At 40.4% G+C, this 15234-nt stretch overlaps 1 protein-coding gene across 1 annotated transcript in view; it reads left to right on the forward strand.

Annotated features, from left to right (window-relative positions):
- The first annotated feature begins 10438 nt into the window (after nt 1–10438).
- Nucleotides 10439–15234, forward strand: part of tbx21 (T-box transcription factor 21) — a 37804-nt gene continuing 33008 nt past the window's right edge. The window contains exon 1 of the mRNA XM_059956398.1: nt 10439–11127. Within this exon, the coding sequence (XP_059812381.1) occupies nt 10601–11127 (527 nt within the window). The 5' untranslated portion in view covers nt 10439–10600. The remainder of the gene's footprint in view (nt 11128–15234) is intronic.

The raw sequence follows: 15234 nt of genomic DNA on the forward strand, positions 1-15234 counted from the left end.
GAATTATAGGAAAGATATCAATAAATTAGAGAGAGTGCAGAGACGATTTACTAGGATGTTACCTGGTTTTCAGCACTTAAGTTACAGAGAAAGGTTGAACAAGTTAGGTCTCTACTCATTGGAGCATAGAAGGTTGAGGGGGGATTTGATCAAGGTATTTAAAATTTTGAGAGGGATAGATAGAGTTGACGTGAGTAGGGGAGATTCAAACGAGAGGACATGATTTGAGAGCTAGGGGGCAGAAGTTTAAGGGAAACACGAGGGGGTATTTCTTTACTCAGAGAGTGATAGCTGTGTGGAATGAGCTTCCTGTAGAAGTAGTAGAGGCCAGTTCAGTTGTGTCATTTAAGGTAAATTTGGATAGGTATATGGACAGGAAAGGAGTGGAGGGTTATGGGCTGAGTGCGGGTAGGTGGGACTAGGTGAGATTAAGAGTTCGGCACGGACTAGGAGGGCCGAGATGGCCTGTTTCCGTGCCGTGATTGTTATATGGTTATATGGTTAGACCACTGCTTCTGCATCAATCATCAACAGTAAGTCGTTTATATTAACGTACACATTTTCTCCCACATTCCCATCAACTTTCCTAGGTAGAACTTAGCTGGTGAATGGCAGGGTGCTGAGGAGTAAGAAAGATCAAAAGAATCTTGGAAAACAGATCCATAATTCCTTGAAAGTGACGTCACAGTTGGTAAAGGGAGCTTTTGACACATTGGCCTTCATAAATTAGAATACTGAGTATGGGACTTGGGATGTTATATAAGACATTGGTGAGGCCTAATTTGGAGTACAAGAAAAATGTCAATAAGTTTGAAGTAGTACAGAGAAAATTTGCAAGAAGGCTGTGAGAACTTGAGGACCTGAGTTATAGCTTAGGACTTTATCTGGGTGATTTGGTGAGATATACGAAGTTATGAGGGAGTATACATTGGATAAATGCAAGCAGGCTTTTCCCATCCGGGTTGGGTAAACTAGAGATCATAGGTTAAGGCTGACAGGGCAAATCTTCAAGGTGGATCTAAGGGGGAACTTCTTCACTCAGAGGGTGGTGAGAATGTGGAACGAGCTGCCAGCGGAAAGTAGTGAACGTGGACTTGACTGCAAAATTTAAGAGAAGTTTGGATAAGAACATGGATGGGAGGGGTATGGAGGGCTGTTGTCCAGGTGCAGGTCAATGGGACCAGGCAATATGGCAGCTTGGCATGCACTAGATGGTTTGGGAATTGAAGTACTATTGTATGAGGAATGCTTGATGGCTCTGGGCCTGTGCTCACTGGAATTTAGAAGAATGAAGAGGGATCTCATTGAAACCTATCAAATGTTGAAAGGCCTAGATAGAGTGGATATGGAGAGGAGGATTCTTATAAGGGGGAAGTCTAGGACCAAATGCACAGCCTCAGGATACAGGGACATCCATTTAGAACAGAGATGAGGAATAGTTTCTTTAGTGAGAGGGTAGTGAATCTGTGGAATTCATGTATTTAAGGCAGAGGGTGATAGGTTCTTGATTAATCAGGGCATGAAAGGTTATGGGGAGAAGGCAGGGGAATGGGGTTGAGAGGGAAAATGGATCAGTCATGATGAAATGACAGAGCAGACTCGATGGGCCAAATGGCCTAATTCTGCTCCTATGTCTTATGGTCTTATGGTTTATTACAATCACATTTACTGATATATAGTGAAAAACTTTGTTTTTCTTCTCAACAAAGTAATAGAAATACTACAATCTACCAAGAGCAGCAGTAGTTCATAGCTGTTAACCTTAGCTCATAAGAGTTTTGTGTGGTGAAATAAAGTACTAGGCATCAAGTGTTAACAATATGAAAATGGCATCTTTGCCTTCAATACCTTTAACATAAGCAAATATTACTCAGCCTGTGGGTTTGATAGGGGTGTGGAGCGAGGTGTGGGGTGAGGATTCAGCATTTGATAAGTATAAATGCAAATGTCATGGTTGAACAGAATTATCTGCCATCGAGTCTCTGAATGCCAAACCGCTTCAAAGTCAAGTGAAGATTGAAATCAAACCGAGCCATTGACTTTCTGTTTCAGTATCTTACTATTAACCAATCCTTAGCATCTTCCAGCTCTGCTCAAAATTTCTGCACCATACAGGACCTTTGGACCTTCCCTCATTTTCAACTTCCGTTTCTCTTGCCCTCTTTCTTTCCAATTCAGGAATGCAATTCCAAAATCCTACCACCAAACCTTTTGTAAGGAAATGAACAACAATCCTGCCCCTTCTGTACTAGCTACTGTATCACCTATAAATTTAAAGAGCACTTCAAATCGACTCTGTCAGTCTGGTGATAACAGCATCACGTTAAGCAGGAACAGAACAGATTAATTTGTTCTGTATGGGAAACAGCAGCAGATCATAGACAGAAAAGCACACTGCACAGTTTTTTTTCAGCTTAATAAACACCTCAAATGTTTTGGGAACCCACTGTTTCCAATAACTAACACAATTACATATCTTAAATTGACTGCAATAAGATACACTTGAAATTTTTATACAACTGCAGATTCTGGAAATGTTAAATAAAATGGAAAATGCTTGAAGTTCTCAGTAGGTCTAAAAGCAGCAAATTGTGATTAAGGAACAATGACCTGATATGTAAACTCTTTCCACAGGTGCTGCCTGACCGGCTGAGTATTTGGGATAGGATTCAGTGTCCTTGCAGCAGTCTACTCACAGAAAAAAGGCATAGTAAATTGATCAGCAACTGAAAGAGGAAGATATATATTTCATTCAGGTCCCTTCAGTTAGGAAGCAGTGTCCTATGAGAGGTAAGGAGTCCCTTTGAGAGATATAACAAAAGTTTACCTATGCATGAAAAAATTCAACCTGTACAACTTATCTAATAAGGGTACTTTCAGAATGATGTTTTGATAGCTTTAAATGCATGGTCTAACACAGTGCAAGAAATGTCTTGAAATAAATGGCTGCTTGGGAACATAAAGGTCCATACCACTTTTTAGAAAGATCATAAACATAAGAGAGATTCTGCAGATGCTGGAAATCCAGCACAACACATACAAAATGCTGGATGAACTCAGCAGGTCAAGCAGCATCTATGCAGAGCATAGATGAGTTCCTCCAGCATTTTGTTTTTTTTAGAAAGATCAGGTCTGATCTGTGAAGGAACTCCACTTACAGTACCTACATGTTCCTTTTACCATTTAGTAGTTTTGGTTCAAAAATATTACTTAGTTGAGATATAAAAATATGAATTGACTGAGTAGCGATTGACATTGTGAAACAGATTTCCAACTTCCTGCCACCCTTGCAATTTCACTTCTGAAAGATGTGGCTCTAATTTTTAGACCATTTGCCTTGGATCTAGTTCCCCAACCAGTGGAAATATTTTTTTCCCTCTATCCAACTGCTGAGTCCCATTCAAAGAGTGAAAGTAACAATAATTTCAGCCCTTAATCTTTAAATTCCATTCAATGCAGTTCTGTAATTTCTTCGTTGTCCAACACTCCAATTGACAAGACTACACTGCACTAACTCTAAGGCCGATATTCCCTTCTCACAGTCAAAATTGTTTATTGCTGTGCACACAGGTGAAGTCAAAAATGTACTTGCAGCAACATCACAGGGGCATGCATCAGATACACAACATTCACAAGGTAAACATGCTATGCAAAATTATACAAGAAAGAGTACAAATAGAATGAAAAAGTAAAGTGATCAAAGTTTTCAGAGTGTTGCTACACTGAGGTAGTGATGAAGGCTGTGTGGGTCAGCTCATATAACAGTTTGAATTGTTCAAACTATTCCTGGACCTGGTGGTGTGGGACTTCAGGCTTCTGCGTCTTCTGCCCAGTGGTAGCTGCAAGCAACTGGCATGTCCTGGTTGGTAGGGATCTTTTATCTTTACCTCCTTAATGCAGCCCCTCATGTAAATATCTCCAACAGTGGAGAAGGATGTGCCACGTTGTTTCTATTTCTGTAGTCTTCTATATCTTTTTATGACACCTGTCGAGGGTTTTTGAATATGTGTTTGTGTGTATGTGTCCATTTGTATGGTGTGTGTGAGAGAGAATGTTAGTGTATGATATTACATTGATAATCATATAATTTTCTTAGAAATACTAATTAGGTGTATAAAGGAATTCACTAACATCTGGCATTATCTTCATAATCATAGAAAAAATAAGATTAATCAACAAATTGCAGTGTATATATATGAAATTAACATGAGCTTACGATACTAAATGGGAAATTCTGCTCATAGATTTACTGTAGATTTAACAGAGTTAATTGATAATAATAATTGCTTTTAAAATACAATTTAAATTGCCTTTAATATATGTTTGTCATTGGGGTTACACACCCAGGCTATCTTAATCTGTATTTTCAACTTATCCCTTTACAGATACTGCTAGATTTATTGCATATTTTGAGAGTTAGCCCACTTTTTAACGAAACTGCTATTCATATTATATACATGCATTACATGGGACTTTAAAACATCTCCATCAATTCATCATAAATAGCAAGGAAGATACTGGAGATCTCAAATAAAATCATGAAAGTTGGGAAATTACTCAACAAGTCAGGCAGGATCACTAAAGGAAAAAAAGTAATATTACGCTCATAAATGTCACTGAACTGAAATTTTGAGTCTGTTTCTTGCTCTAGAAACACTGTCTGCCCTGCTGAGTATATCCAGCAATTACACAAGAAAATCTGCAGATGCTGGAAATCCAAAGCAACACACACGACCTGTTGGAGGAGCTCAGCAGGTCAGGCAGCATCTATGGAAAAGAGTAAACAGTTGACGTTTCAGTCCGAAACCCTTGGGGATGAAGAGTCTCGGTCCAAAACATCAACTGTTTACTCTTTTCCATAGATATCCAACAATTATATTGTTTTTTTAAATTTCATTGCATTAATCTTCCTCTCAACGACCCAATTAATGTCCACATCATGTCTACTTTTACAGCACTGTGCTGCGTGCTGTTAATTTTTATTCCAATTAAGTAATGACTGCTGATAACTGTGCCCCACTTTATGCCCATCAGTCAGTTGATTGTGGGTTCAATTACCACTTTAGCAAGTTGAGAGTCAAAATCTTGGCTGACATTAACAAAGTACCTAAGGAACGTTGCATTGTCAGAAGCTGTTCTGTGAGTGGGTTATTTAACTGACTGCTCTCTCTACTGAACATTGAAAATCCAATGGTAATTTTTTGAAGAAAGGTAGGATTTTTCCCAGTAGTTTGTCCAACAATTGACCATGAATCAATCTTATTACCAGTTTTTATTATGCTGTTGACATTGTAAATATATGCTGATATTTATGTATTCATGCACATTTTATTCCATATCTGTCACTTAAGCCCATCACCCCCGCTAGGGCACAGGCTGCCAAGAGCAGCTTGCTAGAGTCTTCTGTCCTGGGCCAATCTTTTAAGTTGTCCCCAGGTGTAGCCCATCTTTGAAGGTCCTTCCTCCCCCAGGGATAAGGTTTTTGGAGCTTCTGTTGCCGTTTCTGCAACTCTGAGCTTTTACATGATGGGGTTGCTAGCCGCATACCCAACCCTCCTCCTTTCACAGCTGGGCTTGGGACCATCCAGGGCGGAGTTGGGTTAAAGTACGATATGTGCAAAAAATATATCTGAAAAATTAAATGTGCAAAAAAAGCCATACGTTTTAGACAGGTAAAGATTAAATCAATCAGTAAGTTGCAGGCAATTGATGTAGAAATTAAATTTCCTCCTTTTGGAGCTGGGTTTAGGACTGTCTATGATGGAGTTATTCAATATCTGTATTCCTAACTTGATTTTTACAGAACCCTTTATTCTTTATAATAGTTGAATCTCGTTTTTTATTGCATGTTGTGCAATCATGCCACAGCAATTTCCAATACATGTAGAAGTATCTGGCGAATAAAGTTGACCTTTGATCCTTATTCCACTACAGATTATGGCAGACCCGGACCCACTATTTGGCTCCTGCACCTCTGATAATGTGTCCATAACTACGGTTCACAACACAACCGCACTGATTGTAAAATGCTTCAGAATAGCCAATAGGTGTCCGAAAGTCTATATAGGCTATATAATGCAAGTGTGCGTGTGAATACGTGTGCTTTTTGACAGAATGTTAGTATTGTAAATGTAATTAGTTTTCCGAGTAACAATATTAAGATGCGTAAAGGAATTCGATTAAAACATGCTCTCTGACCTACTGAGTTTCTCCAGGATTTTGTGGGTGTTACTTTGGATTTCCAGCATCCGCAGAATCTCTTGTGTTTTTGATTAATACAGTTTGGTTTACACATGGGGTCCCAATCAATTCCTGAATTTACCAATCTACTGAAACAATTCTGATGAAAGGCTATCATCCTCAGACATTAACCCTGTTTTTCTCTCCAGAGAGGTACTGCCCAGCCTGCTGAGTATTTCCCGAACTTTCTCTTTCTTTTCTGATTTCCAGTATCTCTGGTGTCTTACTTTCGAACTGCGGTCACAGTTGTAAAATCTGGTAATGCCAAGATGCGCCTGGCAGAGTCCTATAGAAAACAACGTGAATGAAATCACAAATTGCGGTTGGATTATAAGAATTATCTAGAATTTCGGAGCGATTCCTTGAAATAACTTGGGATCTACTTTTATCCGCCTGCGGTCTCATAGTCCGAACTCCCAACACCGTCCCGATACAGTCCTATTAAGTCACCTGAGATTCATACTTTTACTTCTCCGGGGTACAACTACCGAGCACCAAGGTAATTACTCCAGAATGAATTGCCACGGGGGCATGCCTGCTGGCTCCTCTGTTGGTGAACCTGAGCTGCTTTCAACAACTGTACCAATTTACATCACTTTTATCCGTCTGTCCCTGAGGAGGGAATGTCTATATTTATGGGATAGTGTTCAACGAGTAAACTTCTGTTTAAGGTGGAAAACGGGACAATATAATATGTAAGATTTCTTTATTAAGATCAAGTGGCAAGTTTATTTGTAACTGGTGTTCACACTTAGAAAACCGTGTGTGTGTGAGAGAGAGGGAGAGAGAGAGCGAGATAGATAGAGAGAGGGGGAGAGAGAGAGGGAGAGAGAGAGAGGGAGAGAGAGGGAGAGGGAGAGAGAGGGGGGAGAGAGAGAGAGGGAGAGGGGGGGAGAGAGAGAGGGAGGGAGAGGGAGAGAGAGGGAGAGGGAGAGAGAGGGGGGGGGGAGAGAGAGAGGGAGGGGGGGGAGAGAGAGGGAGGGGGGGGGAGAGAGAGGGAGGGGGTGTCAGTGTTTAAAACACATTGACCAAATCCAAGAAAATGATTGCCCGCCAAATATGAGAATTTCGTTTAGGCGCGTTTTGCGAAGATCGATTTACTTCATAAGGTAACTGCTCTGGAATTATACATTTGTTTCCAGTTAGCTGAAGCGGAAGGTTGTGTGCGGTCATTCATACCAGGTGTAACAGTCAACAAATTGCATTTTCTGTACTGACTGGTGTTCAGATACTTCGGCGCGTCGTTGAAAGATCGAAGGTAGCGACATTTTAACCCTTGTAGTTAATAATTCTACGTACTTGTTTACCTGCTGCACAACATCAGGTAATAATCTGGATGTAGTAAGATGAAATAAAAATTGCGAGGTAATTTCTCTCCACGCCCTGTAACCAGAATCACCAGAATATCGTATTTTACTCTAGTGCCAATTTCCGTCTTTCCTTACTTTGGAGTTTGAAAAACAACAAAAACCATTGTTAATGTATCGGCCAACTAAATGTAAGAATGAAAATACAGCCGTTCGTTTGCATTAACTTTACCACTCAACGGTATTAAATTGAGGGGGCGCAGGATGCAGGGTGGGGGTTCACTTTCTAGATAGTGTGGAAGTGGAGTTCGGTTACTTTGTGTATGAGTGCGACAGAATCCAACAGTTGAACCATAAATCGTTGAATGTGTGGTCTGTGTTAAAAAAGTAAGCAGCGTTACGTCTTATATTATCAATAAAAATACTGATTTGATTTTATTAAAAGTATTGGACTGCAAAACCTGGAAAGTTAGCGAAGAGTACGGAAGGTCACTTTCCTCGTTAAATTTGCTTCTTTGAGCATCCATTCTATTTGCACTACTTGTTTAATATATACTTTATATATATGTAATTGTAATTTATATATTTATATGCATTATACATGTAGGGCTACCACAAAAAGCAGATTTCACAATTTATGTCAGTGATATTCAACCTGATTGTGAATCATCCCAGAGATATTCAAATCAACAGATCCCCAACACGAGAAAATCCTGTAGATGCTGGAAATCCAAGCAATACACACAGAATGCTGGAGAAGGGACCAGGTTAGATCCCCTACAAACTAAAAAGAAATGCTACCGAGGGGACAAGAACGGTGTTTTTAAACAAGTAACATTGTGGATTCAATATGGATAATTCTATTTCCCAGTCATATGTAACTTAAACCCTAATCCCCACCCGCGCTAGTAGACCAGTTCATATATAAACCAAAGACTATATATTTATATAATTTATAAGCATAAAGTTAACACTTTTAAAAGCCAGCTCAAGACCTATTTAACTTTGCTTTTAACTAACATCTTTTTGCCTTTCATTTTCACGTTTATTTTAATTTTAAATTTTAATTTTCATTTGCACTCTATCCCATTGTAAAACACTTCGAGCTACATTATATGTATGAAAAGTGCTCTATAAATAAGTTATTAATATTATTGGTTTACTATAAGTACTCACCCTCAATATATTTCTTGGCTGTTTTAAGGTAATTGTTAAAAATAACTAGTTTGTTTTATAAATATGTTACCATTTTCGTCCACTGTTTATTAAATCATCTACCTTCGTGTAAGCTTACTCTGATCAGTGTGAGACTATTAAATCATTGTTGTTTTAAATGGAAGTATCGTTAATGTTGTAACTGCTATGACGTTCAAGATGGTCTCTGCGATAAGCTAATGTCTATTTAGTTGCCTGCTTTTTGAAGTGCAACTTGGGAAGATCTGTCACAATGGAACAAGTTTCAAGATGATTCTTGAACGTTCACACTTAATCAAGGGGCTAATGATATAAAGCGTGCAGGAGGAAATCTGTCTGAGTCCCAGTACACAATCTCAGAAACCGTCTGCAATTCACGGCTGGCTGCGGAACACGGCTGGCAATGGAGACATCGGGAGAGATCTGCATTTCAGTTCCACATTCACACAAAATACAACGAAAAAAATGTTTCATCGTAGTCTTCATTTAAGTCATTTTTTTCTCATGGTTGAGACATAATTTGTTTAGGATGCCGCATTATATAACTTATATAACCTCATTACTCGTTTTCTCCCCCTATTGATAATAAATACGTTTCGAATAATCTACAAATATGCTGTTGACTATACCGTAATTTGTAAAGGTGATTCTTGTATGAGTTAACGGGGAAGTGGGTTTAGAAGGAAGTTCATTTACCCAGATCTGCAAGCACACAATCTCAAAACTTATAGTAAAATTATAAATTCATTTTTGGTCATTCTGAATCAGCTTTTCAACCTTCAATGCCAACTCTGTTTTTCTTTCCATAGATGCTGCCTGATTTACTGAATGATTCCAGCATTTCCTGATTTTTATTTCAGATTTCCAGCAACTGCATGGTGTTTTTAAAAAATATTTTCGGGCACTTTTTGGTTGTCGCTTTGTTTCCCCGCGCCCCTCCCCCGATTTAGACACTTTCTCCAGGAAAGGATGATTCCCCGCTTTTGTATGCCTTGATTTATTTTCACTGCTAATGTTATCCCATTCAAAATGTAAGATGGCATTTTCAACATTCACTCCTGTATTTTTTCTGAATTAAAATCCAGAAATTATGAAATTTATTCAATTAATCGCCAGTACCCGGTGTACAAAATTGATTTAAATATTTCAGTATCTAAAATCAAAAAAAGGATGCGGAATATTGGACGGAATAAGCGAAATGATTCATGCCTGGTTAAAGTAAAACTGAAATCTCAAAAATTCTGGGCTGGGATTACGTTCAGATGCTTATCTGACATGCAATCTTTTTAGTAAGAACCAATTTATAAAGGGTAGTTGACCATTCGGCCCAAAATGTTTGCGCCAACTATTTAAGACTTGCCCAATTTTGTCCCGCGATACATAATCCCCATATTCTTACAACTCGGTCCTCTTCAATCACTCGTCCAATTACGTACAGTGAGCTAAACCTCACTTCGCTTTTCAATGTGACACTGCAAGCATTTTCGGGGTAATGCTTTATATAAAAATATTCTTAAATTCTTGCCACATATTTTTCCTACTCCTGCCTTCGGTACAACCGAGATTTCCTTTCGCCCGTCGTGGGCGGGGTTTGGGCAAATCAGCGTCCTCTGTGCGAGTGACGCTAAACCAATGAGACGCACGCTGCTATGACTACCAAGAGCGCAGAACGAATCGTGTAGAAAGAGCCCGGGGCAGCAGAGTGTAATGTTTAATAGGAGCTGGTACCTGAAAGACCTAGTCAAGAGTTTTTAGACACCTTGATGGGCATTATCTCGTGTTACAGTAGCACCCAGAAACTTTGATCAGTTGTTTTTTTAAAAGTTTACATTTTTTCCTTCCCTTTCTCTGTTCAGTCCATGGGAGGATCGACTCCAGACTCCGGCTCCAACTTTCCCATCACTATGTTGAACCAGCCAGAGTCCAGCGAGAACTTCAACAAAGAAGCCGAGAGGAATAAACCGATGCAAGACTACCAAGAGCTCAGATATGGAATGCAGGACAGGTTCTTTTTAATGGGAGACCAGTGTCAGAGCACCCCGGACTCTGTCCCTCTCCCATATCCGAGCCAGCACATTTCGACCACCGGAATCGCTGTAGGTAACTCCAGCAGGTATTTGACACCGGCACTGCCTAACTGTCCTTATACTGCCAATAGATCGCAGGTCCCCGGAGCGCCGAGCTACCCGACGCCAGGAACAGAGGTTTACGCGACGGGCACCGATTCCTTCTCTGCTCCCTATGCTCACTCCTTCCAGCGGACTTCCCTCTGCTCTGTGCCGGGGCTGCAGGTATCTGGCAAAGTGCAGATTATGCTGTGCAACTATCAGCTCTGGACTAAATTTCACAAGCATCAGACGGAGATGATCATCACCAAACAAGGCAGGTGGGTAAACTGACGTCGGACGCCCTTTCACCCTCAGAGCGAGACCGTTGTGGTGTCTAGGGGAAATAATAGATTAAATACTGAATTGACCAGAGAGCGTTTGAATAAAAACTGCAGATGAAATTGATTAATTAGAAATACAAGCTACTTCCAGTGAGGGAAATGCCATTTGGAGATGGCTGTTTCAAACAGACTAGATTTCAGGAAAGACTTGAAAACTGCTCACGCTGATTCCTGGAGCTTCATTGTCCCCGTACTTATTAGAAACGCTCCTTCCAATTACTTTTAAGAATCACCTGAGGTTAAACGAGAATTGATCTAAACCAAAGCTCCAGTTTCAGAATTACACCGTGTGTGTGCGGTTTCCAAACATGAAAATCTCTTTCCGCTTTTACATTATAAGAGTTTTTCTCTCTCTAAATTACATGTGGATAAGAAAACCCGGGTTTTAAAAAAAGTATATTTTGGTTTAAAGTTTGTTCTGGCACCGCTCCCGTCAGAACTTGCTAGTTTCCGGGTTGTATTTTTGGCGAGCGTTATGCACACCCTTCCTTTCAAAAATAATTTCCCTCCCCCTTGCACAAGAGATTCTACACTGAGGTTTCTATTAACGCGGGACTTACTTGCAGGCCAGTGCGTTACAAAGCGGGTTAACCGATGTCCAGATAGCCATTAGTCTTCAACCCGTTCTCCAACGCTAGGAAAGTTTTGAACCCTGCAGTTTACCCCTTAGGTTAAAGTGGGGAATTTCGGGAACAGGGAACGCCATCAGAACAGCTTCACTTTAGTTAGCTGGTAAGAAAATTCAGATCAGATCAAAGTGTTAGGAGTGTGATGCAGTATGTTTGGTGAAAGAGATTGCTTCAGAATCATTCGCTCTTCCGCTTATCCTTAATAGAAACGATAGCTGTGAATGAAACAAACCCCACAATAAGAAGCATTTTGGTGATGCTTGGGACAGTGTTGACCAGGACTCTGGGGTAATTGTACCGCTCTTCAAAATAGTGCCAAGGGTTTCCATCCACCGGTGTTGGAAACGGCCCGTTTGGAGAAAAGCTGGATTGAAAACTATACCTTTTCAATTCACTGCGCAGATTTAGAATGCTCAGACAGGCAGGGTGAATAACTGCGCGGAGATAGTCCGCAAATCGACCACCCTGCTGAAGCGCCAAGTATTTTTTTAAAAAAAGATTGGTGGTTTGAGTGCTTACAGCGACTCTTCCCGGCGACGTAGATCCCCCAACCTCCAGTCTGCCCTGCCTCCTCCGAGTCTGAAACATATTCAAACTTTTACAAAACCGTTTGTTTCTACGGCTGGGTGCAGGTGGCCGCTCATTCTGTTCTGGTTTCTCAGGCGATCTGCTCGATGTAGGGAGGGGAAAGTGGCCTCTGAATACACACCTGTTACTTGGGATTACAGCGCCAGCGAATTTTCTTGCGATCGAGGATAATTTTAAAGTTTAAGGGAAGCTAGTTCCAAAACTATTTTTTTGCCGTGATACATACGCAGTATGTACAAATCTGAAGATTCAAAGCGCAAAAAAAACTTGGTGGAAGTATGAAATACAAGTAAGAACATATTGAAAATATTCAACGGGTCAGACAGTATCTGTGGCGAGAGAGAGAACGTTAAAGGTCGGTGACTTCTTATCTGTAGTAAGAGAACAGTACAAAGGTCAGCCGGGGTTGTAAGCCAATTCCGTACCAGCAGTTTTAAATTCCACCAGGTTCCGCCATTGTCAGGTCGGGCGGACGTCTGAATGAACTTGAAGGTTGCAAAGTGTTATTAGCCTGAGTGTGTGTTTGTACATGTTCAGCGGTCAATCTGCACATTATGTGGTCTAGCCATGCGTTTGCGATTGACTGCCAAGTGACTAATAGATCAGTACAAGATTCAGGGGGAGTTGTGTACTGAGGAAGAGGTGGTGGACGATACACAGACGCGTTTCAACAAGAGTTAGGAACATTGGCCTTAAATAACGAGAAATTCCTACCAGCTGCATTGCTTTGGCGCGTTGTATCTGGTTCGCCTGCTCCAACGTTGATGATTGTGTTTGTCAATGGAATTGATGATAGCTAACCATAGTAGTCAGACCTCACAACCCCCAACGGTGAAGAGTTGGGGACTTGGAGGCTAGAGTTCACCAATACTTGCTCAATCATGCTGTAACTGAGTATTGTTCAGCAGAACTATACAATTGTAAATTCACAGTACACTTTTCAAGTCTGCCAGTCTATTCTCCCAGGTATATTCAGCGAATCAAGGCAAAATGATACTGTGGAAAAAAAAAACTAGACGCTGCAACTCTGCGATTAAAACAGTAAGTGCTGGAAGCATCCAACAGGTCAGGCAGCATCTCTGGAGAGAGAGAGATATTAACGTTGGAGTCCAATCTGAAATGTTAACTCTCTTTCCACAGATGCTCTCCACTTGTTAAGTAACCGTGTCTCGTGTGCAACCAGGTCTTCCAAAGCAAAAGGGGAGATGGCTACCTCAACCCAGTTCGGTTCTGTCCTCGTCAAACATCAAATGTATAGCTGGGCAGGTTAATCGGGGTTGGGAGGGAGTCCTGATGCATTCCCCTCTCTGATAAGAAAGGAAGGAGAGTCCAATTCTTTTTGTAATTGTGTCGGTAGAATGGGTTAACTCAACGAACAAAATTGGCAGGTCATCTTTTTTAAACTAAGCTCCTAAACTGTGGCACTCAATACCTAAAATTAGAAGGGATGCAGACTCAGTCAATTTTAAACTACAGCTCAAAGCCTGTTTATTTAACCTTGCATTGAAGTACATCATTTTGTCTTTTGTTTTCATGTTTGCGCTTTATCCCATTGCAAAGCACTTTGAACTTCATTGTTTTTATGAAAAGTGCTCCATAAGATATTGTTATTAAATTATTAGGAAACACAGGAGATGGTATTTGAAATCCTAGTTAGTTGTGATTTAGGAAAGGGATTCAATTGCAAGAAAGAACCCCCCCCCCACACCGTAATATGAAAACCATCTTTTTGGGAGGTGTACCTGTTAAAGTGCAAATGCATAAAATGAAAATAAATACTTTTCTCCCTAAACTGCTATGTTACAGATTTTCAGGTTTCATTTCAGTGAAATAGTTACTGCTTGGCTACAATCTGAGGGATTTTTGGACTATTTAGTTACAATATTGCGTTGTTACATTCAATCAACCCAAGCAACTCAGTTTAGAGGAAAGTGCAGCAGAAGAATACACTGTCGTTATGACCACTTCCATTTCTAAGTAAGGTTTGATTTTTTGTAAATTCCTCCATGGCAATATTTGCAGTGGAATCAACCCATTGAACAAAAACATACAAGGGCGAAGACGAGGCTGTCAAAAGTGACCACCTCCTCATTTAGAAAATGTGTGAAGTTACCCTTTCAAACACCTTTGGGAGAGAAATTAAACCGCTTGCGATTGCAGTTGTCAAGCCGCTTACTTTCTCCCTCTCCTTTCATCTAAGAATATATTTTCTCTTCATGCCTATTTTTGCCTTTGTGTGTCGATATTTATATATTCTCCGCACCCATGCTCCCTGACTCAGTTTCCCTCTCCACCTTTGTCTCCTTCCTCTGTTCTCTCACTTGAGTTGGTATCACCTACATTTCCTTTCTCCCGTAAGGGTGGGTTATTTTATTTTCTGTTTTTTCAGCTCTCTGTCCGAAGTGCGCTTTTCTTTATTCATGATCTCTCCCTCGCTCCATCTTCCTCTGCATATTTCCTGTTTATTATTTCCTCAGTTTGTCTCTAGCTGATGCTTAATGTATGATAAATAGAGAGGGAGAGAGATTTATTTCTATTCTCATCCTGTGAGTTTTCCTCTCCGTACATCTAGGTGCATGTGTGTTAACATACTCTATAGGAATTCCTTGTGCTGTTTTCATTTTGCAGAGGTCTCAGCAAGTTGCATTCGCCATATGTGTGTTTAACCTAACTGTGTTCTTTCATCTTCATTTTTACGGAAATAAATATCAGAAACCACAAGAGAGACTCCGTGTACAGCAGTGTAGTCAAATTGTTTCTGCAGAAAACTGCAATAACCGCCAACTACTGCGCCTCCCACTGAGTAAAAGGGGCGGGGGTAAGTTGG

The sequence above is a fragment of the Hypanus sabinus genome, chromosome X1 (genome assembly GCF_030144855.1).
Source record: "Hypanus sabinus isolate sHypSab1 chromosome X1, sHypSab1.hap1, whole genome shotgun sequence".
NCBI lineage: Eukaryota > Metazoa > Chordata > Chondrichthyes > Myliobatiformes > Dasyatidae > Hypanus > Hypanus sabinus.